Below are 25191 nucleotides of genomic sequence, written 5' to 3'. Positions count from 1 at the left end.
AAAATACCACTCGGCTGTAGGGTGGACGATGGGCTGGAGTTGGGTGGAAGCGGAGACCAGTCAGACAGCAGCAGGCAGTGACTCAGACCGGAATGGTGCCGGAGGACGTGGTAAAAACTGGGTGGATTTGAGAGGCTTGGGGAAGTAGGAAGACATTCAAGATGCTAAAGACATCTGGCCAGTTGTACAGATTGGGGTCCAAAGAAGGTGACAAGGGCAGGAAGGGTGTGTCCCTTGTCTTAACAGGGGGAAGAGGCTCTGGGAATGGGTGGAGGGAGGGCTTCGTGTTCCTATTGCAAGATTCTCAAAATAAGTGTGAGATGAGGTCACCAGCGCTGAGAACGGGGAGCGGGAGGGGTTTGAGGAGATGAGAGAAGACAGGAAGTAGGGGCTGTGAGGGCCGGAGGGCAGACTGACTTCAGAAAGATCAGCAGCAACGGCGCTGAGAGTGTTGAGGGCCTGGGGGAGCTTAGCAGTCAAAATGCTCCAGGACCCTAGTCTGCCTGGCCGTGGCTCCCTCCTTCAGGCCAGCTGCTCGAGATCCGGCCTAGAGAAGAGGGCCCCTCCAGGCTCACTGGTCAGCATGGGAGGGTCTGGATGAGTGTGGAGGATTGCAGAGGGAGGGAGTCCACTTAGGACAGGAGGCTGAGGTCAAAGACGGGACTTTGCATCTTGGTTTAAGATGTGGAACCATGGACAGTGCCCCTTTGTCATGGACCATCGCTGTGGTCCCCCAGGAGTTATTCCAAAGGGAGAGAGTGACTCTCACTAGGAGGTGACTTAGTGTCCAAACAGACTCCTTCTAATCACCTTCTAAGTGTTTGACATTTTACAAGTATTTCTCCCCTGACAGATGGCTCTTCACTGTGAAACCGGAATCATTAACAGAGGATTTGCAATGTCTGCATTATCTTTTAGATCACCAAATGGGCATTAAAGATTTTATACTTAAAAAAATTATTTCAGTTAATGTGGAAGTTGATACAAAAACAGAGGATGTCAGGAATTAATTTCTAAGCAAATCTGTCTTACTTGAGACTCTTTGGATACGAGTGAAGAAACCAGTTTTAGCTGGTTTAAGCCAAAAGGTAATTCAGAGGCAGCCTAAGACCATCTTCAGAAGCTAGCGCAGGAAAGCAAGGTCTCAGGATGGGGCTGAAGCCAGAAACTCCAAGGGGGTGGCAGCCATCCCTCGCGTCTCTCTTCTCTGCTTCCTAGTCCTCTCTCTCTGTCTCTCTCCGTCTCTGTCTCTGTCTCTCTCCCTCCCCTGCAGACCGCCTTCCGCTGAGCCTGGGCTGGATGGCATACCGCTATCTGCACAGCCTGAGTGATTCCTATGTCAGATTTTTATGTTCTAACAATATGAAGACTGGTAGTCTGGCAACCTTAATCCGCAATTTCTGATAGAAAGATATTTAATTGGCTGAGCCGGGGTCAGGTAGCCCCCGCTGTGATCCACCTAGATCAGAGACTACATGATGTGATTATGAACATGGCTGTCAGAGAGGGGCCCAGGCAGCCCCCAACCCAAGTCAGGATGCTCTTACACAAAAGGTTCAGGGAAGATCCACCCCAAATAGAAATCTCTTCCAATGCCCTGCTTCTAACTGCAGTGTCCATCCAGGCTTTGCTGTCCTGCCCGGCAATCCTGGGTGCCTAGCCAGGAGACACTTCACCCCTTGGGTAGGGGGAGGGTGCATCAGTGGGCACTAGGGTTCCTGCCCTCATGGGCTGTAGGATCGAATGTGAATTTCAGGCCCTGGTGACTTGGGAGACCAGGAGGGCTTCCTAGGGGAGGTGCCGCCTGAGGGAAATGAGACCGGATGTGTAGGAGTCAGCAAGGTGAAGGGCAGGTGAAGGCTGGGAGGTGAGCGCAGGAGCAGGACTGGACGGACCTTGTGGGATGGGAGATTAACGCTTGGCTGGTGCATAAGGACAGCGAGGAGCCATTGGAGGGTTTTCTCAGGGGACAGAAGCAATTCGCATTTTAATAGGAACACTCTTCCCTATTTTATAGCTTCTTTTAATCCTACCTCTCCCTACCACACAGCTTTTAGGCTGGACGGATAATTTCAGCATCTTTGTGTGCTCTCAGGGAATGTTTCGAGCTGTGGGCCTTTTGCTTTTAGAGCTGTAGGCAGGGTATCTTCATGTGGCCGAAGTCAAACCACTGGAAGCGCAGAGCACTTGGTCATTAACTGGTCAGGGAGCTGCCTCGCTCCAGCACTCTTCTTTAATGCATGGCTAGATAAGGTTTTCTCTCTCAGTTTTTTATCCAAGTTTCATTATTAGCCATACTTCTTCGACAGGATAGATTTTAGACTTACCTCCTAATAGGAGGAGGCAGACCTGGAGAACTTGGCCAGCTCTCCCCCTCACCTCTGCAGGGAGGGCTTCTCCCCAGGAGCCACGGCCACTGGTCCCTGAGGGTCACGAAGACAGAGGCACAGCTTCTGACAGTTCCTGAGAGGGACGGGAAATGTGTGGATCTCAGCCTGGGGCCCGCAGCTCCTCCCAGGAGATGGGCAGGCAGATGGATGCCAGGATTTGGGAGCAGGAGGGATGCTGGTAACAGAATCTGGGGGTAAAAGTGATGGGTGCCAGGATTTGGAGACAAGAAGGATGGTGGCACCTGGATTTGGGTACCTCTTCTCCCTAGGTGCTGGGATAGCGGGACATGAGGGCTGAGTGTGCCAGGATTTGGGGACAGGTAGAATAGGAGGTGCAAGCCCTGGGGATGGAGGAATACGTGGTGCAGGTTTGGGACAGGCAGGATGGAGGGGTGACAGGATTCGGAGGTGCTCGTGCAATCTGGGTACCTATTGAGGGAAATAGTAAAGCTGAGATCTTTTTTTGTCCCAGATATGAAAAATTATTTTGGGCCCTAAGTTCAACCTGTGGAGGCTTCTTTCTTGGATTTTTTTTTTTTTTTTTTTTGTGGAGGTACTAGGGATTGAACCCAGAACCTCGTGCCTGCTAAGCAAACACTCTGCCACTGAGCTATACCCTCCCCCTGAGGCTTCTTTCTTAAAGTTTGCCCTCATCCAAGCTTGACATAGATTTATTCAGCAAAAAAAAAAAAAAAAATTCTGGAAGGGGCCCTACCTAAATTTAGTGAGCCATTCAAGCCCATTTGAATCTCTGGTCATCTCTGGTTTCACCTAACAGACTTAAGAGGGACTGTCTGGTTGGGAACCACTTTGCCACCTTTATAATCCTTTAAAATAATCCTCTGTCCAGTTCCCAGGGGCTGAGCGTCCCACGGACAGTACAGCATCACAGAAAAGAGCCAGGGCATGCGTGAGCGAGACCAGGAGTTGAAGCTTTGCCTTTTACCTTTGTAGCTGGTCCATCTCTGAGCCTTAGTTTTCCCATCTGCAGGGATGGGAATGATACGCATCTTCATGGGGTCACTATGAGGACTACACAAGAGGCACCCTCTAAACACCCTTTAAAAGCACAGGGTTGGCATGTGGCAGGCACTCTGCGAAAAATGGTTTGCTAGTGTCCTCACAAATGTACCTCAGGTGGAGAGGGGTGGTCTTGAGAGGCAGTAATAAATCACACCCAGTCCCCGGCTTCATTCTGAATCACATTGAAACAGCAGCTACGAGAATCTGACAGGTGTGTTGACACCTGTTGTGATTTCAAAGGTCCTGAAAGATTCTCCCTCTATCAGAGCCATTTTCACGTAGTAAATGGGCAAGTTCCCTGACACGAGCCTGTATCGTACACGGGCAATTTAATGTTTTATTCTGCCAAGTTCATCCTGCAATGCCCTTCCTCTCTGAGCAATTCCTCTTTCTCGCGCTGTCAAGCCTCTGGCACTTGCCAAGAGCCCAGCTCTCCTCGGGGCCGTATCTTGAGAACAAGCCAAGAGATGAATGTGAGAAGGAAGTGCCCCTCCTGGCAGAGAGGACTTACTCCCGCTGAGGAACCAAGGGAGTCCTTCTCAGGGTGCAGAAGTGATGGAGAGGCTGTCTCATCAGAAAGCATCTTGGGGCCCCACAGCTCAGCTCTCTGGGGCACTGCCGGTGTCCCAGGATCAGCAGGTCCCAGAGGGCATTCCTGGGGGGCCCTGGACAGCTTCCGCTGCCTCCACCACCGTCACCGGCGGCCCTGGAAATTGACCCCCGCTGCTGATGACCACAAAGGCGCCAGGGCCTCCTGCATGGGGAAAATTCACAATTTAGGAGTGTCCTCTTGGTTGCTGATCCTGGGACATCCCCAAAAGTCTTCAGTGAAGCACTATGAGAAAGGAAATGAGATTTTCTTGCCGCTGAAGATGTCTTACCAGCTCTGTTTCAAAAATCAGTACACTTGAACTTGCAGGGTTTGTATTGGCTTCACTTCTATTTCCTGTTGCCACTTCTCCCAGATACCAGCTGAGCTAAAGAACAAACAAAAATAAGCAGTTTTCTGCAGCAAAAACATTTGGTTTCCTCTCCCTCCTCCCAGCCGGCTGCAGGGCACTGGGTCTTCAGAATTCTCGCTTTTCCCCCCATTTGGCTCCTGCTCCCATCTTGTCTGCTTTGCCTGGGATGGTGGGGGGGGGGGTCTTTGAGATCCTGATGGCTTATTCTTAAGGTCAGTTCAGTAGAATCTTTAACCACCTTCCAAAAGTGTCTGTTACACCGCCCTCTCTCCTCATCTTTCCGATGTTTTGTTTTGTTTTGTTTAATAGTACTGAGAGGTTCATTCTAGCACGGAGCCCTAGAATTCTCTGCAGGCTTATTATAGAAGCAATGAGTTAGAGCGCTGTGGACAGAAAGCAGAGCTGCAGCTGGGAGAGGTCAGAGGTGGGTTCTGAGGGGGTTGCACTCATTTGGTTTCACTGTATCTCAGAGAAGTTCATGTTCAAAGTTAACAGCATTATTGCGGTGTGATTTACATACCTTAAAATTCTCCCGTTTTCAGTAAAAACAATTCAGTGATTTCTGGTACACTGAGAGAGCCCCACAGCTGCACACCACACTCCAGTGTTAAAGCATTTCCATGATCCCCCAAAGTCCCCTCCTGCCGGTTTGCAGTCAGTCCCCATTCCCATCCCTGTCCTCGGTAACCACTCATTTACTTTCTGTCTCTGTAAATTTACCTCTTCTGGAGATTTCATATGAATGGAATCGTACCATAGATGGTCTTTTGTGTCTGGCTTCCTTCCCGCAGTGTAATGTTTTTGAGGGGCATCCACGTTGTAGCGTGTACTAGCACAGTCCGCCCTCCGTGCCTGCGGGTCCCGCATCCATGGATTCAACCCACCACGCATTGAAAATATTAAAAAAAAAAAAAAAAATTCCAGAAAATTCAAAAAAGCAAAACTTGAATTTGCCGCACACTGACAACTATTTACACAGCATTTACATTGTATTAGGTATTATCAGTAATCTAGAGATGATTTAAAGCATACCAGAGGATGTGCATAGGTTATGTGCAAGTCATACGTCATTTTATATGAGGGACTAAAGCATCCATGGATTTTAATATCCCCAGGGGTCCTGGAATCAGTCCCCTGAGGATCCCGGGGGATGGTTGTACTTCATTCCTTTTTATTTCTAAATATTATTCTGTTGCATAGATCTACCATATCTTGTTTATTTGCCCTCATTTTGGTTTTTTAATACTGCAAAAGAGGCCTAAAATTTAACCCTTCTGGAACATTTGATGATCACGTGGGTACCGCTGGTGTCTGTGTATGAGTGAATCTGACAAGCAGAGTGAGTGATTTATGTACTGATTTGAAAACTGATTTCTTTTAATCTTACCTGCATTGCATTTTAAAGATACATTAAGCGTATAAAGTATTTACAGTGTTTCTTTTTGGTTTTTAGTCCCCAAGAACATCCTCTCAGCGATTGATCCAGCCGTTGCCAATCTAAAACCGACTTTGAAGCAGAAAGATGGTGAATATGGTAATTTTTATGGCTTACTCCCAGCATTTTCCTTTAAGTAGGGGTAAACAGCCCATGTGAGCGCAGGTGGGTGCACACGGGCCGGGATGGAAGGGGACATCAGGAGGTGTGGGAGCTGCCAGCGCCGAGGGTGGTGGTGCTGTGGCAGATGGTTGCAGATGGTGGCCAACATTTTGTTTCGTGTTTTAAATGATAAGTAGGATAAATCCTCCTTCCACTCCCTCTCTTGTTTCCTAAAAGAAAAAGAGAGATCTGCTCAGAAATAAATCTGGGGTTCCTGGATCATATGATGGAAACACAGTCCCATTGGGGACCTGAGTGGGCCAGACCCAGGCTGGGCCCGCGGGCCTCCATCCACATACATATCACCATCTTCCTGAGGTTTTCACGGGACTTGTGTAAATAAGGAGATGAACGTTTTGGTTTTCTTATCAAATCTAGAGTGGAATTCAGACCCTTAGGGCTCCTGATAGGAACTACAGAGGCCTTCAAGACATTCTGTCTAAGAGATTGCGCGTTGCGGGTTGAGAGTTGATCTGGTGTTAGTTTAATTAGATTTATGAGGTCTCGTCCCACTAAGTAGAAAAGTGTGCTTGATGTGGAACATGGAGGAAAGCACCAGGAAACAACTCTCCCCTAGTCTCAAAGCTTAGGGATAGGGGAGTGGGTATAGCTCAGTGGTAGAGCACATGCTTAGCACGCACAAGGTCCTGGGTTCAATCCCCAGTACCTCCATTAAAAAGAAATTAAAATAAATAAACCTAATCCCCCCCCCAAAATAAAACTTTAGAACAAGCTTAAAGATAACCAGTATTAATATCCTACACTCTCCTCATGGTGCTCCTCCAGCTCTCCCCCAGGCTCTGCATCTCCCAGCCCCACTGCTCCTTTTAACAGGGCTCCCACCTCGATCCTATGAATATCCCCGACCCTCTGCCCAGAGGCCTGAGAGCTCTGACATTCCCAGGGGTCCACAGAGCCCCATCATGGCAGCTTAACCAGGCAACTGAAACCAGATCTGCCCTGCATTTTGCTGTCATTTCCAAAAATGTAGCCCAACACAGCCTCCCTGCATAATCCAAGGCCTTCTTACCAGCTGCGGCCAGCTGCGGTTATGTAGGACACTGTTAAATCTCCCAGAGGCATGATGAATGCCGTTGCCTTTAGGATGGGAGAACAAATGTGCTCCCTTCTGCAGTAGAGAAGGTAAGTGGTACCTGAAGTTGGAACCAACACATTTTAGAATTTCTAAATCTCTTTTATCACTTGATATTTTCAGAGCCTGCTTACCAAATGCTCTTCCTGGCTTAGTCCTCTGTAATTTAGTTAGAAGCCCACTTATTGGATTTCTATGACTTTTTATTTGTCGTCGCAGTCCTGGGTTAGGAACAAAATGCATACTGTGAACAGCTGGAGTTAATCAGTCTTGCATTTTTTTGTGTGTGAAACAGGTATAAACTTTGACCCAAGTGAACCGAGGGTTCTGAGGAAGGATGGAGTTATTGTCAGCCACTCCCTGGCGGCATTTGCCTACATTAGAGGTAGGTCAGTGAACTGAACCTTCCTAGATGCTCATGGATTTGCTGAAGTCTTCACACAAATGATCTGTTTAGTTATAACACTTGGATAGCTAAAGAAAAATGACTTTGAGTTTGACACAGCAGCTGCTATCTTCTACAATCCAGAACACAGAGGCCCCTGAATTCAGGCACAGTTCCCACAGGGCGACCAACAAGAGAACCACATAGGAAGGTAGCAGACGCAAAAGTCACGCGACATAGGAGCTGGGCTGCCTGGGAATTTTCTGCTTTGCGGAGTAGGAACCAGAGGAATGCACTTTCCAGCTCTAAAATTTGGGAAGGGCATCAGATTATTGAATTCCACCCTTGGCTGGAAGAAAATTGAGCCAAAAGCTGACTTAGTGAATAAAACAGGTCATGCCCTGCGAAGGCAGAGCCCCTTTCTGAGTCACCGATGTTACGTCTGTCGGTTGCCAAGGTTTCCCTTGATAATCTTAGCCTCGAGGATCAATCAGACTCGGCCCTCCTTAAGTAGGGGAGGCAAGATTGCTCGTCAGCGAGCAGGGTGCCTGCCATCCCTCCTCACCAGCCTCTCCGCTCAACTCTGGACAGACTGTATTTTGGAATATTGCCTCTGCAAGTTTCGGCAATGCCTGCCTGGCTCTGCTCAGGGAGCCAAAAGCTCTGAGGCCTTTTGTCAAATACATGGTAATATGATGCATGGCAGCATTCCTTACTCAAGGCCTGCTGAAGCGGGGCTGTTTGGGGTGAGCCTTCCTCAGAGGAAAATAAAGGCCTGAGGAAACATCTCAGCACAGGAGGTGGAACAGTGTCGGGGTCCTCTGCCAGCATCCCTCTTGTGTGGCTGTGGTGTGGTTGCTGAGAATCTTCTCTGAGAATCTTCTCTTTTCTAACCACCCTCCCATTTCCATTTCTTGCTGCTCCCAATAATTATCGAAGTTAAGAGATGTAACAATTTTTATTGTCGAAAGTATCCCTGTATTTCCAAGTGCCTGGAGAGCCCCTTGGGGAAAGACACCATGAGAACACCGCACGCAGGGCACAATGAGGAGGCTGCTCACTGTGCTGCGGCCGTTCCGGGCCACGTCAGCTCCCGTCAACTACCGCCCTGGTCAGCTCAGGCGGCCATAACAAGATACCATGGATTGAGTGGCTTAAACAACAGAAATTAATTTTCTTCCAGGCTGGAAAGCCATGATCAAGGTGCCAGTGGGTTTGGTTTCTAGTGAGAGCTCTCTTCATGGCTGGTAGACCTGAGTCATCACACAGCAGGGAGAGCAAGAGAGAAAGAGAGTTCTTGGTGTCTCTTCTTGTAAGGACACCAATCCTATTGGATCAGGGCCCCACCTGTATGTCCCCATTTAACCTCAATTACATCCTTATAGGTTCTGTCTCCACATACAGTCACATTGTGGGTAAAGGCTTCAACACATGAGTTTGGGGAGACACAATTCAGACCATAGCAATGACTGTGAGAGAGGGACTGGGATCCCTTATTCTGCACACAGGGAAGCCAAGGCTCAGAGGAGCTGAGCTATTTGCTTGAAGATACCGAGTGGCCAGTGGCAAGGCAGGGTTCAGACTCAGCTTCTCCAAGAGAGGATACCCTGCAGAATTTTGAAAGATGGAAACCTCACGAGCTGGAGTGATCCCAGTTAACTTCGCTCCATCCTTGTCTGTCCTTCTACACGTTCATCACTCCCAGAAGTCGTTGGAGAGATTTACTGGTTAAGTGCCCATGTCTCTGCTAGACATTAAGCATCTCAAGGGCAGATGTTTGTCATCTTAGTCATTGTCATTTTCCGGTGCCTGGGACAGAGCTGGCACTTATTAAGGACTTAATAAGTGACTGGATGGTGAATCCTCTGGTGTCATGAGCCATCCTGCAGCTGATTGTCACCCCACATTTGCTATTTATAGGTATTCAATTTTAAAGAAATAAAAGGACTCAATGGGTTATTTGGTTTTATTGAGGGATGTTTAGACACATTCATCTCAGCAAGGCACGACCAAGCCTGAATTTCACGTCAAAGGAAAGAGGCTCTGAACACACTGTCAGGTATTAGTGAAATGGAGTCACTACTAGAAGTGGGTGGTCACTCTGGATGTGGTCCCCAGCCCACTGCTCCTCGTCTCCCAGCAGGTCAGCCCACTGCAGTGAAGGGCAGGATGCCAGGCTGAGCCATCTCAACACGAGCACCACCCTCATGGTCGCTAGAAAGCATCGCCCCAGCCAACTCTCAGACGCATCCTCATCCCCACGTAGGGATGTGATCTGAAGACCGGACTGGGGTCCCTGGGCATCCACCCAGGGGAGGAGGCCTTTCTACAGGAGAGGCCTCGGCCAGAGCAGTCAAAAGTGAGCTGGGAAGATTCTGGCAAAATCAGCCAAATAAACAGTAGATTGAGCGAATCCAAAAGCGTGTTTCCCCAGGTCAGGCTGCAGGTAGCTTTGCTGCATTAGTGCAGCCAAGTGCACATAGGGGACAAGAAGACTAGAAACAGAGCTGAGGGGCTTGTCCCAGGAAGGCGAGACACAGAGGCTGGCAGAACAGACACGAAAATGTCCAAGGGTCCTGGATAAATGATTTCTCTTTGGGCCATTTAAGTGGTCTGTGAAATGTCTTCTTAGGAGCTTTTGAATGTACCCTCCTGTCAATAATAGAGACCCACTCCTTGAATTCATTCTTGAATTTAGATCATGGTCTGAAGCTCATAGAAGATTTCTGAAATTAGGGAAATGGAAAGGAGCGTGCGTGCGTACATGTGTGTATGTGTGTGTGTGTGTGTGTGCTGGAGGCTTGGGGAAGGCAGTTTGTTAGCTGCTCAGACATCGCACCCCTGCAGCTTGTGCGGAAGGAGACTTCTGTAGATGGACTTGCTCGGGACTTGATGTCTGCCATCCCACCTAGCTGGTGTGTCACTGCGCGCCCTCCGTGGCCTAATGTTTCTGTCCCTGCCTTGGGCTGGGGCTGTGTGTGTCTTCAGCCTCCGGCAGAGCTCTCTGTGGACTCCCAGGGTGCACGGGTGCGAAAGCAGCACATCTCCTGAGTTGGGAAGGTATCATTGTTCCAGATGAAAGGGACTCCGGGATATCAGACAAACCCACATCAAAACAGAAGCATAATAACACGTTCCAAAGTTGGAGTTACATGATCCCCTGTCAGGGAGGACGACTGGAAATCAGCATCACCTTGTCACATAGGTGTGGACTCTGAAGTGTTCCCACGGCCTCCAATCTTGGCTTCCACGACAGAAAGTTATTATCACATCCCTGAGTGCTGTCAGACCAGGCCCCATACGCTTTGTGCTTTCACCCGACAGTAGCAGGGCCCCACGGGTGGAACCCTCGCCCTGGCCTCTCGGTGTCTTATAAGTTTGAGCTGGAGCTTGTGTTGGCTTCAGATCTGAGGGTCCAGGCACCTAAGAGGCCACGGGCCGCCACTGGGAGAGTCCCGAGGGCTTGCTGCAGCTGATGAAATGCACAGCATTCACTTGAGCCTGGAATGAACCGAGGCTAAAACGAGACTCATACCAACAGGAGCACAGTGTGAAGATTCTGTTTAATAAGGAGACTAATGCCTTTATTTGTCTAGAGTCTGTACTAGGAAAAGAGGTCACAAAAGCCTAAAGTGGTCCAATTATTGCCCTTAGTGTAAAGCCTGGGGCCGTGGAGGGAGCGCTGGCCCGAGCTTGGGGTTCCAGCCAAGTGGCAGCTTTGGACACAAAAAGGGGCTGAAACAGGAGGAGCTGGGCCAGCTCCCTGCCAGGGCTCCATCTAAGCAACATCTGGTGGTTCTGCGACTTCAAACTAGTTGGTTCAGGTGACTTGGAAGCCTCGTTTCCAATGGGCTTGCTAAGATGGCAGGATCTCAGCAGACTTGTTGTAAACGTGGCCTGGAGAGTGATCACTGGGCAGGAGGCTTACCTGAGCCAAGAGACACTGAGGATCTGATGGTTGAGAAGCTCTCCTGGAAATAGAATTCAGACCCTTACTCCCTAGGAACAGAGGGAGAGGAAGAAAGGCAGCTAACACGATGGAGCCCCCTACACAGGGCTCCAAGCCTAGTGCTGTAGACCTAGGACCCCTCCCATCACGCACTCAGCGGATGACTGTGTCACCCCTGCTATGCACCGGACACTGGGGATTTGGTGAAGAACAAGGCAGTTTGGCCCCAGCTTTCATGGAACTTGCCTTCTATGGGGCAATAAAGGACAAACACAGCAACAGAGTGATATTCGAGAGGCTATGAGACCTAATGACTGGGGACCTGGTCCAGACTGGGGCTGGGGACACAGAGGGCTGGATGAAAAGGGGAGACAGAACATTCCAGGCAGAAGGAACAGCACGCGCAAAAGCACAGATGTGTGAAGCTGTCTGGCCCCATGAGGGCTGGAGAGAGGCCGATGGGCAGGAAAGCAGAGAGCAGAGGGTGGGTCTTGGGATTTGAACTTGGAGAGGGTGTTTGAACAGGCCAGGCCCTAGTAAGCATCATTGGCGGTAGTCAGGATTCGATTTTTTCTTACAGAAGGAGGGGGACCATTTATAGGTTTTAAGTAGGGCAGTAATGTGATCTGCTGTGCATTTTTAAAAAAGATTACAATGGCTACAGTGGGAAAGATGGATGAGAAGGGAAGAGAGGAGAGAGGGGACCAACTGGAGGCAGGGAAGAAGTTTTATCATTCCTGTTTTCTAGATAAATTCACTAGCTCCAAGGACACCTTTGTGAACATGAAAATACAAGCCAGTCACCAGGAGATATTCACAGTATATGTGCTGTCAAATGATTATTATCAAGAATATATAGAAACATGTTCCTCTGTAACTACTATATATAAAATAACAAGTTTTTACTGTATAGCCCAGGGAGCTATATTCAATCTCTTATAGTAACCCATAATGAAAAAGAATATGAAAAGGAATATATGTATGTACATGTATGACTGAAACATTATGCTGCACACCAGAAATTGACACAACATTGTAAATGGACTATATGTCAATAAAAAAAGAATATATATAGTTCCTATATATATATAGTTCCTATATATATTCTTTTTTCTGATTTTTTAAGTGTGCAGGGTTTTTTTTAATTGAAGTATAGTTGATTTACAATGTTGTGTTAGTTTCTGGTGTATAGCATAGTGATTCAATTACATATATACATATATATATTCTTTATATGTAAGAGGGAAAGCACAAAAAACCCAGTTTAAAAAAGTGGGACCACGACATGAGGCAGCATTTTGAGAAGAGGGAATGGGTGAGCATCTGAAGAGATGTACGCATAACTGGGGATCAGGGAAATACAAATCAAGCCATAGTGAAATGCAATTTGATTCCCATGTGGTGGGGAATGAACAAGAAGCCTGTCCGTAGCTGGTGCCGGAGAAGCTGAGGATTCCCAGGATTCGTCACTCGGTGCAACCACTTTGGAAACCACTTTGGCAGTATTTCCCCAAATGGACATACCTTACAGCTCTTCCAAATCCCTCCCAGGGCAGGACCCGAGAGAAACCCTTGCCCTTGTCCACCAGCTACAGTTACAGGAATGAGCACGGCTACAAAAGAGCAGAAACCCCACAGCAACCCAGATGCCCACCAGCAGGCGAGTGAGTGAATAAACTATGGTCAAGACAACAGAACAGCATGCGGCAATATGACGTTAAGTAAAAAACAAAACAAATGCCAAGCGCCAAACTGTATCTGTAGTGTTACACCCTTTTCATAAAGTTTTTAGGAATACACAGAGATGCAATAAACTATATAAAAGGGCAAGCAGGGAAGGAATGACCGTGGAATTCAGGTGTTGGTTACCTTGATGGGGGAGGTGGGGCAGGGGAGAGGGGAACCCACAGGGTAGACACAGGTATTGTCAAAGCCCGAGCTCCCATTTTGGGAGGGGGGGGCTTATTCACAGAGCAGGTACTGATTACAGAATTTCAAGTAATTAATCAAATAAATAAACATAAAGGAAGGCCACGCATTGACTGACAAAGGGAACATGTTGCATCCTGGGAATTATGATTCTTTTGATTCCGTCTGCCTGGAGACCTTAAGAAGAAACAGGGACAGGAAGGGAGAGAGAGGGAGAGAGAGAAGGACAGTAATTAGCCCGCAGTTACCCACCTGTCTGGGGGTGGAGCGAGACCTTGGCCCCTCCTCTGTCCTGGCCTGAGCACCTCGTTTGCCTGCGACACCACCGCTGGGAATGATGGCTTCTGGGACGAGGAGAGGAGAGGACTGTGGGTGGTCATTGTTTCCCAGAAGCTTGACCAGCACAGGATTCTTTCTGCCTGGAGCTGACCTTTCCCTCAACTGGGATGTCTGGAAAAGGTTACAAAAGGGTGGGACTCAGTTTCCCCATCCACAGCACTCCTTACAGGCACTGCAAGAAATGATGGCCCCAACCAAGCATGCTGGGATGGGGTTCAAGGCTTATGCTTTCCCAGGAGAAGGAGGGGATGAATTGTGGCTGAGTTGAAAGCCCACATCAGAGTAGCATGAGAACAGAAGGGACTGGAGAGGACAGTGGCTGGGAGGCTTGGGTGGGTGGGGATAGGACGCAGCAAGACAGGAAAGGAGAAGGATGGAAAGGAAAAGGAAGGTGAGAGTGAGGTCGGGAGTGAGGAGTCCACTCCTGGCAGAGGCTTTGATGTGCAGGGGAGAAGGAGAAAGGATTTACCCCATCAGATCAGGGCCTCGGGTCTTAGCATCATTTTGTGTATTATGGTTTAATGACTGTGCCCCAAATGCCAGTGTCTCCCAACCCCCATTCTACCACCACTCCCAGAAATGAACATAGCACAAAGGATATGTGTCTGTATTTGACCACATCTTCAAAATATCATGACCATTAGGAAAAAATACATTGTTATTAACAGCACTACAGACGCAGCTCACTGCCCTTCCCCCAGCCAAAATCAATTTTGAGCTTAGACTTCTATGTCTTAAAGGGAGTGATGAGATTGTGCTTGCAGGGCCAATGGCAGCAAAGGACATTTGAGTCCAGTGACTCCGCCAGTGACTTGAGCTGTGAGTGAAGGAAGCCGAATGGGGAAGTTTCAAGTTTCAAGAAGATAACGTGTCCCACTTAGATCTCTCCCGTCAGATCACAGTGGCTGGATCCCTTGACGGGAAACTTAACAACCCTCGAGTTCTGAACCTCCAGTCTGCACCTCTGGGGAAGGACAGACGCAGCAGCAAAGATAGCAGTCTGCAGTATTCGAGTGTAGTGAGACGGGAGGCTGTGTGCCTGGAGGAGGATGGTTGTGTTGAGAATTTGGAGCAAATGCCAGTGGTTCTCCATGCACGTTAGCAGCTTGAATCTCCAGACCTGGGTTCCCATCCTGACGCCACCTAAAGAGGCCAACTGAGCTGGACAGTAGCTCCCCTTCTGGGCCTCAGCTTGAGCCTCTATATCAGGGATCCACAAAGTATGGCCCCCTGGCTGATTTTGTAAATAAAGTTTTATTAGAACACTGCCACACCTGTATCATCTGTGGCTGCTTTCATGTTACAACAGCACAGTTGAATAGTCTTCAACACACATTGTGTGGCCCACAAAGCCTTAAAATATGTATTATCTGATCCTTTACAGGAAAAATCTGTCAACTCCTGATCTACATTATGAGGGCATTAGCTGGATCATTACTTCCCAAAATGGGAGTACTAACTCCACAAGGGGTACACAACTGAAGAGTAATAGTCCTTTCCACATCGGGTTAGTGTAACAATTAGCCATATGTAAGGCTTTAGACCAGATTCCATAGTACAAATTAGCATTAGTTCTATTTCTATTATTATTATACAATGATTTGGATGTAGAAAGAACTACCAGAACCTGTATCTATATTTATTTTTTAATCTAAAAGAAATTACGCTTTGTAACATTTACTATATTAGTTCTTACATTTGTATGTATACTTTACATATAAATTAATTTTTCAAAATTTACTACTGTTAATAATAGCTAACAGTTTATTGAACATTTACTATGTGTCATTGAGTGCTCTGAGAGCTTCACAGAAATGAAAAGAGAGGGGCTTTTAGCTCCATTTTACAGATGAGGGAACTGAGACACAGGGAGGTTACACACAACTAGTAAGTGGCAAATCTGTATTTGAATACGGGGGTCTGCCTCTCAGTCCCTCTACTCCTCTGCTATGTGTCCTCTTATAAATATACATATATTGACTATATACGCTCCAAACCTTTTTTTTTTTTAATTAGTGGAGGCATATGATCAGTTAGGTGTGGATGGTCTCAAAGATGCTCTCCAGGGCTGGCATTCTACATTAACCGCCTGCCTGGGCACTTACCTGTTTCTATGGGACTCTGGCCTTATGAAGACTGACAGTTCCTCCAGGTCCTGATATGTTTTCTTTTCCCCACAGCCCACCCTGAGAGAGCCGCCCTGCTGTTCATGTCCAGTGTCTGCATCGGGCTGGCACTCACGTTATGTGCCTTGGTCTTCAGAGTGTCCTGCACCAAGGACTTCCGGGAGCTGCAGCTGGCGAGGGAGCACCTGGTGCCAGGAAGTGACAAGGCCGAGGAGGACAGCCAGGATGAAGACGGGGAGGAGGACTCCTCTGACTCTGATTTTCCAGGGGAACGGTCAGGATTCTGTAGGACTACATATCCTGTCTACAGTTCTATAGAGGCTGCAGAGCTGGCAGAACGGATTGAGCGCAGGGAGCAAATCATCCAGGAAATATGGATGAACAGTGGTTTGGACACTTCACTCCCAAGAAACATGAGCCAGTTCTACTGAAAACTAGACGCATCTTGATGCTACCACACTTCCTGAAGAGGGAAGGAGATCCAAAATGCCCCTCCGGTTCTGTTTCACTTGTACCTTCTATGAAGGAGAATTTGTCATGTCATCCAATACTGGGGAAGCCAGAAAGCTCTTAAAGGGACATTTCAAACTGTTTACAGCACATTTCAAAATAAATTAGGAGGGAAGAAGTCTTTGTTTTCTGGATTTATTTAAATTCATGTCTATGGGCTAACAGAGTTCACATTTATTGAGCACTTAGAAGACCAGGCACCGTTCTAACTGCTTTCATGTATTAAGTCATTGAATGCTCAGGACGGCTTTGTGATATAGTGCTGTCATTCTCATTTTATAGATGAGTAAACAGGAGATCCTTATCTATCCACAAAAGAATTATACTAATATTCAGGATGGCAAGTATGAGTTCAGTCACTACGTGTTCACTGGTGGTAGATTTTAATCACTAACATAATTTGTTTAGAGAAGTGGTTGGCAAAAAATTTTTAAGGGAAAGATAATAAATATTTTAGGCATTGCAAGTCATATAACCTCTGCCACAACTACTCACCTCTGCCACTGTAGCTCAGACAAGCAGCCACTACTTCGTAATGAATGAACATGGCTGTGTTTCAATAACTTTATTTATGGAAACTGTAATTTGAAATTGTTTCACATTCATAAGAATGTCACATATTCCTCTTTTTTTTTTTAATCAATTATTTAAAAATGTAAAAGCCATTCTTAGCTCATGGTCTGTACAAAGATAGTTAGTAGGCTGGATTTGGCCTGCCACTTGATTTTGTAAATATAGTATGGTTTTGAAAAGCCTAAAATATTTACTCTCTTGACCTGTACAGAAAAAGCTGGCTGACTCCTGGCTTAGAGTTTAAAACTGCAGACCTTCTAGTGGTAAAAACAATCAACCAGATTCCCCAGCAGTCCTGTGGGCAAAGAGCAAGTGGAGTTACCATTCAAATTATTGCCAAAAAAAAAAAAAAAAAAGTGTCCTACCATATTAGAGGGAGGGGTCCATGAAGGAGCAGAAGAAAAAGGAGTTAAGGAAACAGATTCCTGGTGAAAGAACTGGTGATGGTTTCCTTTAAAAGGCTCCCCCTGGTGGACAGGAGGCTTATAATTATGACGGACAATAAGATTTTTTTTTTCTGTCTTGTCCCAGTGGGGCTTAAAGCATAAAAATGATGGTGTTATATCTATCTCATATGCCTACTCTCAACGAGGTCTCTCTGCTTTATCACATCAACTGTGCAAGCAGGCATATGTAAATGAGGAAACTGAAGGCTGACAGATGAAGTATTGGGGCCAAGTTACATGGTGCACAGTGCTGGAGCCAACACAGTCACCAGGTGATCAGGAAATACTAGCTGTTCCCTCAGGAACCCGAGAGATAACACTTACGACAGAAGGCATTTCTTTCAGTTCCCAGATCCTGGGGGTGAAGGGCCCATCCGAGGAACAGAGAGGAGGGTGGGTGTAGAGGAAACAGTCTGTCTCTTGTCAACCAGCCCTGCTGCCCAGATTGGGGAAGGGCTGCAGTTTTGTTTGTTTTTTGTGAATTCAGTGTGTCTTAGTTCATTTGAGCTGCTATAACAAAAATACCATAGACTGTGTGACTTAAAAACAACAGAAATTTATTTCTTACAGTTTTGGAGGCTAGGAAGTCCAAGATCAAGGGGCCAGCAAATTCAGTATCTGGTGAGAGCCTGGATTCCTGGTTCATAGTTGGTCATCCCCACATGGCAGAGGGGCCTGGGAGCACTGTGGGGTCTCCTCCTTATCCTTATAAAAGGGTATTAACCTTATCCATGAAGGCTCCACCCTCATGACCTAACCACCTCCCAAAGGCCCCGCCTCCAAATACCATCACATTGAGTGTTAGGGTTTAACATGAGTTTTGGGGAGACACAAATTTTTAATTGACACTAGAGTTGAAATTCACATGAAGCAGAATTAACCATTTAAAGCACACAGTCCAGTGGCTTTTAGTATATTCACAATGTTGTGAGACCACCACTTCTGTCTAGTTCCAAAACATTTTCAGCACCAGAAAATAAAACCTCCTCCCCATTAAGCAGTCACTGCCCACGCCCCTCTCCCTCCAGCCTCTGCCTTCAGTTTCTATGCGTTTTCCTATTCTGGTTAGTTTATGTAAGTGGAATCACACAGGATGCAGTCTTTTGTGAGTGACTTCTTTCATTTAGCATAATGTCTTCAAGTTCATTCCTGTTGTAGCAGGAATCAGTACTTCCTCTTTTTTTTACCATGAATCACATTTCTTTGTGTTGACATGCCGCATTCAGGCATTAATTCATCCATTGGTAGACATCTGGTTGTTTCCGCCATTAGCTATTGTGAATAGTGCCCCCGTAAACATTCATGTGTGGTTTGTTTTTTTTTAAATTTGGGGGGGGAATTAGGTTTATTTATTTTTTATTTTAATGGAGTTACTGGGGATTGAACCCAGGACCTTGAGCGTGCTAAGCACACACTCTACCACTGAGCTATACCCTCCCCCACCTCATGTGTGGTACTTTAACAGCAGTGAAATAACATATAAACATGGCAGCCACAGATAAAGTTGATGAGAAATCTCGTGGATTCCACTCAACAGAGGGAAGGGGGAGTGACAGTGAGGCAGGGTGACACCCCATCTCTCAACCCCTCTGCCAGTGTCAGACTGTGCCTCCCTTACACTCACCTGTGAAGGTGAGAGGGTAGAGACTGGTTGAGATAGGTGTCATACGGACAGGCTGGGGGTGGGTGGGTGGGGCTGGGCAGAGGCTGAAACTTCTCAGGACTTCACGTCCCTGAGTCCTCCATCCATAATGTAGGGGAATGGGAGAAGTTGACTGGGTGAGGATGACTCATTTTCAGTCTGTCGTTAGAGACGAAGATGAATCTAATGAATGAGAGAATGAACATATGGCTCCTTTGTCTAATTTCTTTGTGAGGATTTTGTTCTAAACAAAGAGCATCCTCATCCTCTGATTTCCTGAGCTCAGCAAAAACCACATTGGTACCGTCCCAGCTCCCAGGCAGCCTGTCCCCGTGGTCTCAGTTTCTAGCTCCCAAGCAGCATCTTCTCTGGCTCCAAGAACATAACTACTGTCCATCTGGTGACTTCCTGCGGCTAAAGAGAACATGGCAGCTGAAGATGTCCACTTTTCCAGTTGGAAAAAGAGCTATGCCCCCACTGACCTCAGTCTCAAAGCTCTTGCTGAACACCACAATGGGTTTTCCCTTATCTGAGTCTCCCCCCAGCCCCCCCCCACAGGCACACCCTTCCCAGGTCGCCCAAGAAGGTGCTGGAAGACAGGCTGGCCAAGGCGAGGGTCGCTCTTTGGCCTGTGCAAATGCAGTGAGTGAGTTATTTGTATTTTCTGAGGCCAAGAGAAGAATGCTATGTTCTTCTCATGGAAGGAGCTGCAGGGTCCTGCTGAGAATGTGTTTGGATGGGCACCAAGCCTGGAGGAAAAGGACCGAACCAGATTTGGATGAGGGGTTGCTGGTGGAGCGTGGTGGCTGGCAGAAGGCGCCGCAGGGAACTCCACCCCGAGTGTGGGGCACACCTGGGCTGCTGCTCCTCAGCTTTGTGCATCTCTGGGCAACCGACACCCTGCTGTTTCCAAGCTGTGCGGTCCCAGAAGTCCTGTGAAAAGAGGCCAGTTCTCGGTGGGAGGTTTGCACATGTCCCTACTTCAGTTACTTGCTGCCAGTGCTGACTTTCAAGATGTGAGCTGCCTGCTGTAAAATTCAGCCCTTCTGGGTACACAGAGCTTGCCAGCGGGGCTGCTCCTGCTCGGTCAATGCTGGACCAGCTGCTGCCGCTTCAGGGAGAAGCAGAACACATCCAAGGACCAAGCAGTTCTTGGGAGGCCCTGTAAGCAGATCCCACAAGTGGACAGTGTGTGACGCTGACCTGCGCAGCTCCGTGCGTCGGGCCTGGCGGCCCCCGGGGACTATGAGGGGCCCGTGAACAGCCCACAGGTGCCCTCTTCTGCAGAGAATTGCCCCTTCGCCATTTTTGTCTAACAAAAATACCACAGACTATGAAAAACAGTAGCCCATGAGAAACAGAAGCTTATTTCTCACAGTCTGGAGTCAGGCAGTCTGAGCGCAGGGTGGCAGCAGGGGCGGGTGGGGGCCCTCTTCTTGGATGCAGACTTTCCGCTGTGTCTTCACATGGTGGAAGGGACAAGGGGGCCTCTTTTATAAGGGCACTAATCCCATTCATGAGGGCGCCACCTTTGTGGCCTAAAAGCCTTCCGAAATACCATCACCTTTGGGGGTTAAGATGTTAACATATGAATTTGGGGTGGGGGTGACGCAAACATTCAGACCATAGCAACTTTCTTATAAGTATTTCTCCTGAGAGCCCTGCTTCAATAACCCACTCATTCGAGGATCTCGGGAAGCTGACCTAAGACATCCAGTGTGAGGGGCCTGGGGGCATATCCATCCCTGTCAGGCCACACTGCTGGCACACTGTCACCCGCAGCCTCAGCAGGAGCCAGAGTGGACGGAACATCGGGGCCCCTCCCCACTAGCAAGTGATGTCAGGGAGCAGCCAGCCGTTCACACACCTGGCATCTGGTGAGTCTCAGAAGGCGGCGCCCACAAGGGCCCTCATTCAATCTGCTCCTGCCCTTCTTCGTGGGGGGGGGGGGGGGCGCCTGTTCCTGGGCCAGGTCACCTGGGGAACCACGGCCTGACGCTGAGTCCTCCCTGGCAGGCAGGGGAGCTGAGAGAGAGTTCTCATCCACTCTCCCTGGGGCTGGTCTACTCTCAGCAGCCCGTACGGTCCAGTGGGGGCCTCCTGGAAAGCACCACTGCTCTGAAGCTTTCACCCCACTCCCTGCCCTCACCCAGACTCTGGAACGCAGACGTCAACCAGACTAGACATGACTCTGTCCCAACCCAGGTGCAGGGGCCCTCCTGCTGTGTTGCCCTCTTGTCTCCCAGCTGCTGTCTGACTTTCGTCCTGGCTTGGTCTCAGATTGACCTGTCTGTGCCTCAGTTTCCTCATCTGTAAAAGGGGCATAATAATAGTACCTCCTTCCTAGTGGTGTTGAGAGTGACTGTGCCTCACACTTTAATAAGAACCAGCATAAATGTAAGCTTTTCCCATCAATTATTTCTTCTTCATGAGGGTCAGCATCCAGCCCGGCCAATCCTGCACCAGTCGTGCTGCACTCGGGGCAGCTGACAGAACTCAAGGGCAAAATAAGAACAGGCTGCCATTGGGGAGAACAAGGCAGCCCCTGCGGTTCTGCCTCAGAGGGGAGTTTGGAGGAGGAATGCCTCTGTCTGCAGGGCTCCAAGGAGAGTGTCAAGGCCTGACCTTCCTTGGATTCTTCGGCCAAGTCATTTGTGAAGTCTCCCACACTTGGGCTTAAAAGGCCAGGCCCCGTTTTGGCAGGAGAATTACAAACCCGGAACCATGGTCACTTGGTTTTAAGAAGCCCATTGTAAGCCTGACCACCAATGCGGATTTGGCCAAACTCCATCCCATGACTGGACGGTAGCCTCAGAGATTAAATCCTAAATAAATACTCCAACCAAATGCCCTGCCGACTGGAAGCCATACTGGTCTATAGCTGGAAATAAGGCAAGAAAGAACCATGATAACATCAACCAGATAAGGGAGAATTCAGGAAGCCAGCTAATCACTATCCAAGGCCATTACATTCTTTGTGGGAGTTTCAAATCAGCGGGCCCTTCCCTGCGGGGGCGGCGCTAGGCTCCCTGGAGAGTGAATGAGACAATATCTAGCCGTGATGCTGATAATCCAGGACTGTGCTGTCCAGTACGGAGCCACCAGCCACACGTGGTTCGCTAAACTTTTAACTCAGTTAATAACATTTAGAAGTCAGCTCCGCAGTCGCGCTAGGCACACGTTTAGTGCTCGGTGGCCACGCGGCCAGCAGCTACTGCCTTCGACAGTGCAGACAGTTCTGCTGGGCAAGGCCAAGCTACTGCCTTAAATCAGCCCCAGAGACACACGCCCAGCTCACCGTAATGAAAGCGGATATTTCATTAACAGCCAAGGCTGTAATCGGATCAAAGTCACAGGCACAGAAACGTGGGACTCAGGTACCACCTACTCCCACCTCTGCTCACCCCCTTGGGGACCGGCACACGGCCCTGGTGGCCCAGCCCTGAGGGCTCTGTCCTCCTGGCACTTGGTGCAGCACAAGCTTTGTGGCCACTAACACCTGCAGAGCCACGGCCTCGGGGGTCGTGTCCACCTCCTCCGCCCTGGCTGCACACAGCCCGCAGCGCCCTTTCGCTCTGGTCACTTGCCCCGTGGCAGCTGCAGCCACCAGCCCCACTTTGGGCACCGCTGCTGCTGTTAATTGCCCTTCCTCTGTCTCCTGCGAAGGGTGTGGCTTCCTAGAAGAGCCAGGCCCTCTTCCTCCTGACCCAGCAGGAGACCAGCTTCCCCAGCAATGGTCCAGAGAAACCTCAAGCCAAGCCTTTCTCACACCGAGGCCCTGCCTCCCCATTTCCCAGGCAACGGCCACTGGGTCCACGAGGCCCACCCCTCCTGCCCTTCTCTTCCTCTTAACCTTGGTATCTGCCATCTCTTTGCTGAACCTGTGAGCAGAGTCAGCGCAGGCCCTTTTCTGTATCCTTTGGAGGTTTCAGTTTCATGAGACAGAGTGTAAGAAGGATATTAAATGGTCAAATCAAATGGCCCTGGGAGCCCAGAGAGAACAATTCTACCCACCGGGCTGGGGAGGCTTATTGGAGATGGTGCTCGACGGCGGGGTCCTCAGGAACAAGCACAATTTTCAAAGGTGCTGGTGGGGAAACTGGGGATGGAGAGAGGAGCCGCAGCAGCGGGTCAGCAGGTGGGGACAGGAACAGCATGGTTGGGAATGGGGAACCGCCAGGCTGAGGGGTCCCGGGGAAAATAAGGCTAACGGGGTACAGAACACCAGGAGCTGGGTCTGGACTCCTGCCCTGGGACTTGCCCGACGTCCTGGCAGTAGGGATGGCATCATCCACTTCGAGCTGTGTGCCTCCATCTCCCAGCAGCAAAAGTCAGTGCTCAGAGCAGGTGAGGGACTCGCCTTTTCAGTCCCCCTACAGCCAGTAACTCTCTGGGCCTGGCCTCAAACCTTGGCCTCAAACTCTTGGAATAATCATTGCTTCTGATGTTAAGGTTGCTGATCACCATCCAGTTAGTCTTAAAATCTTAGAAATCAGTAAATTACAGCTTAATTTTCTACTGGAGAAATTAAACAACGTTCTTAGAAAGCTGTTCCAGGGACTGACTCGCACGGGTGTTTTAAGATGCAATGAACTTCTCAGATGCAAATATATGTCAAGGGCCTGACAAATAATCTCCAGCCAGGCCCTTCTTTGGAAGGTTCCCGATCTTTGCTTGAAAGATTGCTCACAGCCTAATTGCATTTCTTACAGATCGGTCCAACAGAAAATCCAATTGGGCATTTATCTTGTGGTGAAAATGCCGCCTTCCTGCTTTTAAGCAAACTGCCCGTGGTATCATGAGCTCAGACTGCAGGACTCGGCAGAACAAAGACAGGAAAGCTGGTCACTTCCGATCGGGGGTGCATATTAATTCCCTGGACTTTCTCTATTCCAATTCATGACTCCATGGATCGAGTTCTTTCAAGAAAAGAAAAATAGACCTTGTCATTTCCTATTGTTTCAAAGACAAAATCCAGCCTGGGAAAGATTACGGCAAGGAGAAGGAGGCTCGTGTTCAGATGACTAAACACGAATCTGACCTGGAAAATGCTCGATTCGTTTCCGAGGAAGGGAGGGAGCAGCAATTAGAGGCATGGGCAGAATCGTGACATGACCTCCCTCAAGGAGAAAAAGCAAAACGTTCCCAACTTACTAACAATTAACCAGCAAGAGAATGTGTTACGAATCTCTGAAGAATTTGCAAACCCCGGTGAGTTGCCTCCCAGCTCTGAGCTCCCAACTTCCTTCCTTAGAACTTGACCTCTGGTTGTGAAGCCTCTGGAGCCTGGGAGAGTGAGGCATGTGCTGTCAGCAGAGGGGGAGTCACGCCAAGCTTTCTGTTAAATCATCTCGCCTACATCACTCAGCTCATGCACGTGGAAAACTTCCTTTCTCACGGAAGATGTCTTGGGAAGAATTCCAACTGTTCTGAAAAAATTAAGATAAAGATGCATTGTGTTGGTTTTTTAAATGAGGTAGATCTGTATGGACTGACATGAAAAATTCTTGAAGTCGTATTATTAAATGAAAAGTGCCAGTTGGGAAATATTGCAATAGATGATGGTATTATTATGGAAAAGGAAAAGCCTGAACATAAAACTCTATGTTTCTGTGTATGCACAGACATCTAGAGGTCTGCCTGTAACATTTGCAGGGGCTCCGAGAAGAAATGGAGTGTTTCATACCACACAGCCAAATGCTATATACATTAAGCGAAAACAAAAATTTATATAAAAAAAAAAGTTCTCTTTTCCTTCCTTGACAAATTTACCTTTATAATGACCTTGAAGACCAGGTTCAAACTTGGAATTCTCAGACTTTTCAGGGTTTGGTGCAACAGTATGGCAGCATGGGGGGGAGGGGGCAGGGTCAGACTTTGGCCCCTGTCCCTATTTTCTCGGCCCAGCTCATCCTTGTCACCCCTGGTAAGAGGCCTCACAGACTTAAGCATGGACAACATGGTTCATGTGCCCATGCTCCATTTCATCCATGTCCCCAAACAGCCCGAGGGAGGGACAGAGGTGAGATGGGATGAGAAAAGTGGATCAGGGGCCAGAGTCTGACCCTGCCCCCTCCACCCCATGCCACCATATTACAAATGAAGATGCCGGGAGAATAAACACCTGATCTCCCCACTCCTGCCCTCTCATCTCCCACGGGATCCCCACTGGCCCAGACCAATGGGAAGTCGAAGGGCAGGGAAGACAGCTGATGACACACGGGGCG

General features: G+C 48.4%; 1 protein-coding gene across 7 annotated transcripts in view; it reads left to right on the top strand.

Moving 5' to 3' along the window:
* Window positions 1–16421, top strand: part of EVA1C (eva-1 homolog C) — an 80380-nt gene extending 63959 nt beyond the window's left edge. For 4 of the 7 annotated variants that reach the window (XM_074360645.1, XM_010956591.3, XM_074360635.1 and 1 more), the window contains 3 exons: window positions 5829–5909; window positions 7361–7450; window positions 15848–16421. In XM_074360645.1, coding sequence (XP_074216746.1) covers window positions 5829–5909; window positions 7361–7450; window positions 15848–16224 — 548 coding nt within the window. In that variant the 3' untranslated portion in view covers window positions 16225–16421. The remainder of the gene's footprint in view (window positions 1–5828; window positions 5910–7360; window positions 7451–15847) is intronic. The other 3 variants (XM_045517834.2, XM_074360638.1, XM_074360621.1) reach the window with 1 other exon arrangement.
* Window positions 16422–25191: the final 8770 nt, after the last annotated feature.

Source organism: Camelus bactrianus, chromosome 1 (genome assembly GCF_048773025.1).
Source record: "Camelus bactrianus isolate YW-2024 breed Bactrian camel chromosome 1, ASM4877302v1, whole genome shotgun sequence".
Lineage (NCBI taxonomy): Eukaryota > Metazoa > Chordata > Mammalia > Artiodactyla > Camelidae > Camelus > Camelus bactrianus.
Note: the sequence above shows the minus strand (reverse complement) of the source record. Positions and strands in the feature narration are given on the sequence as shown.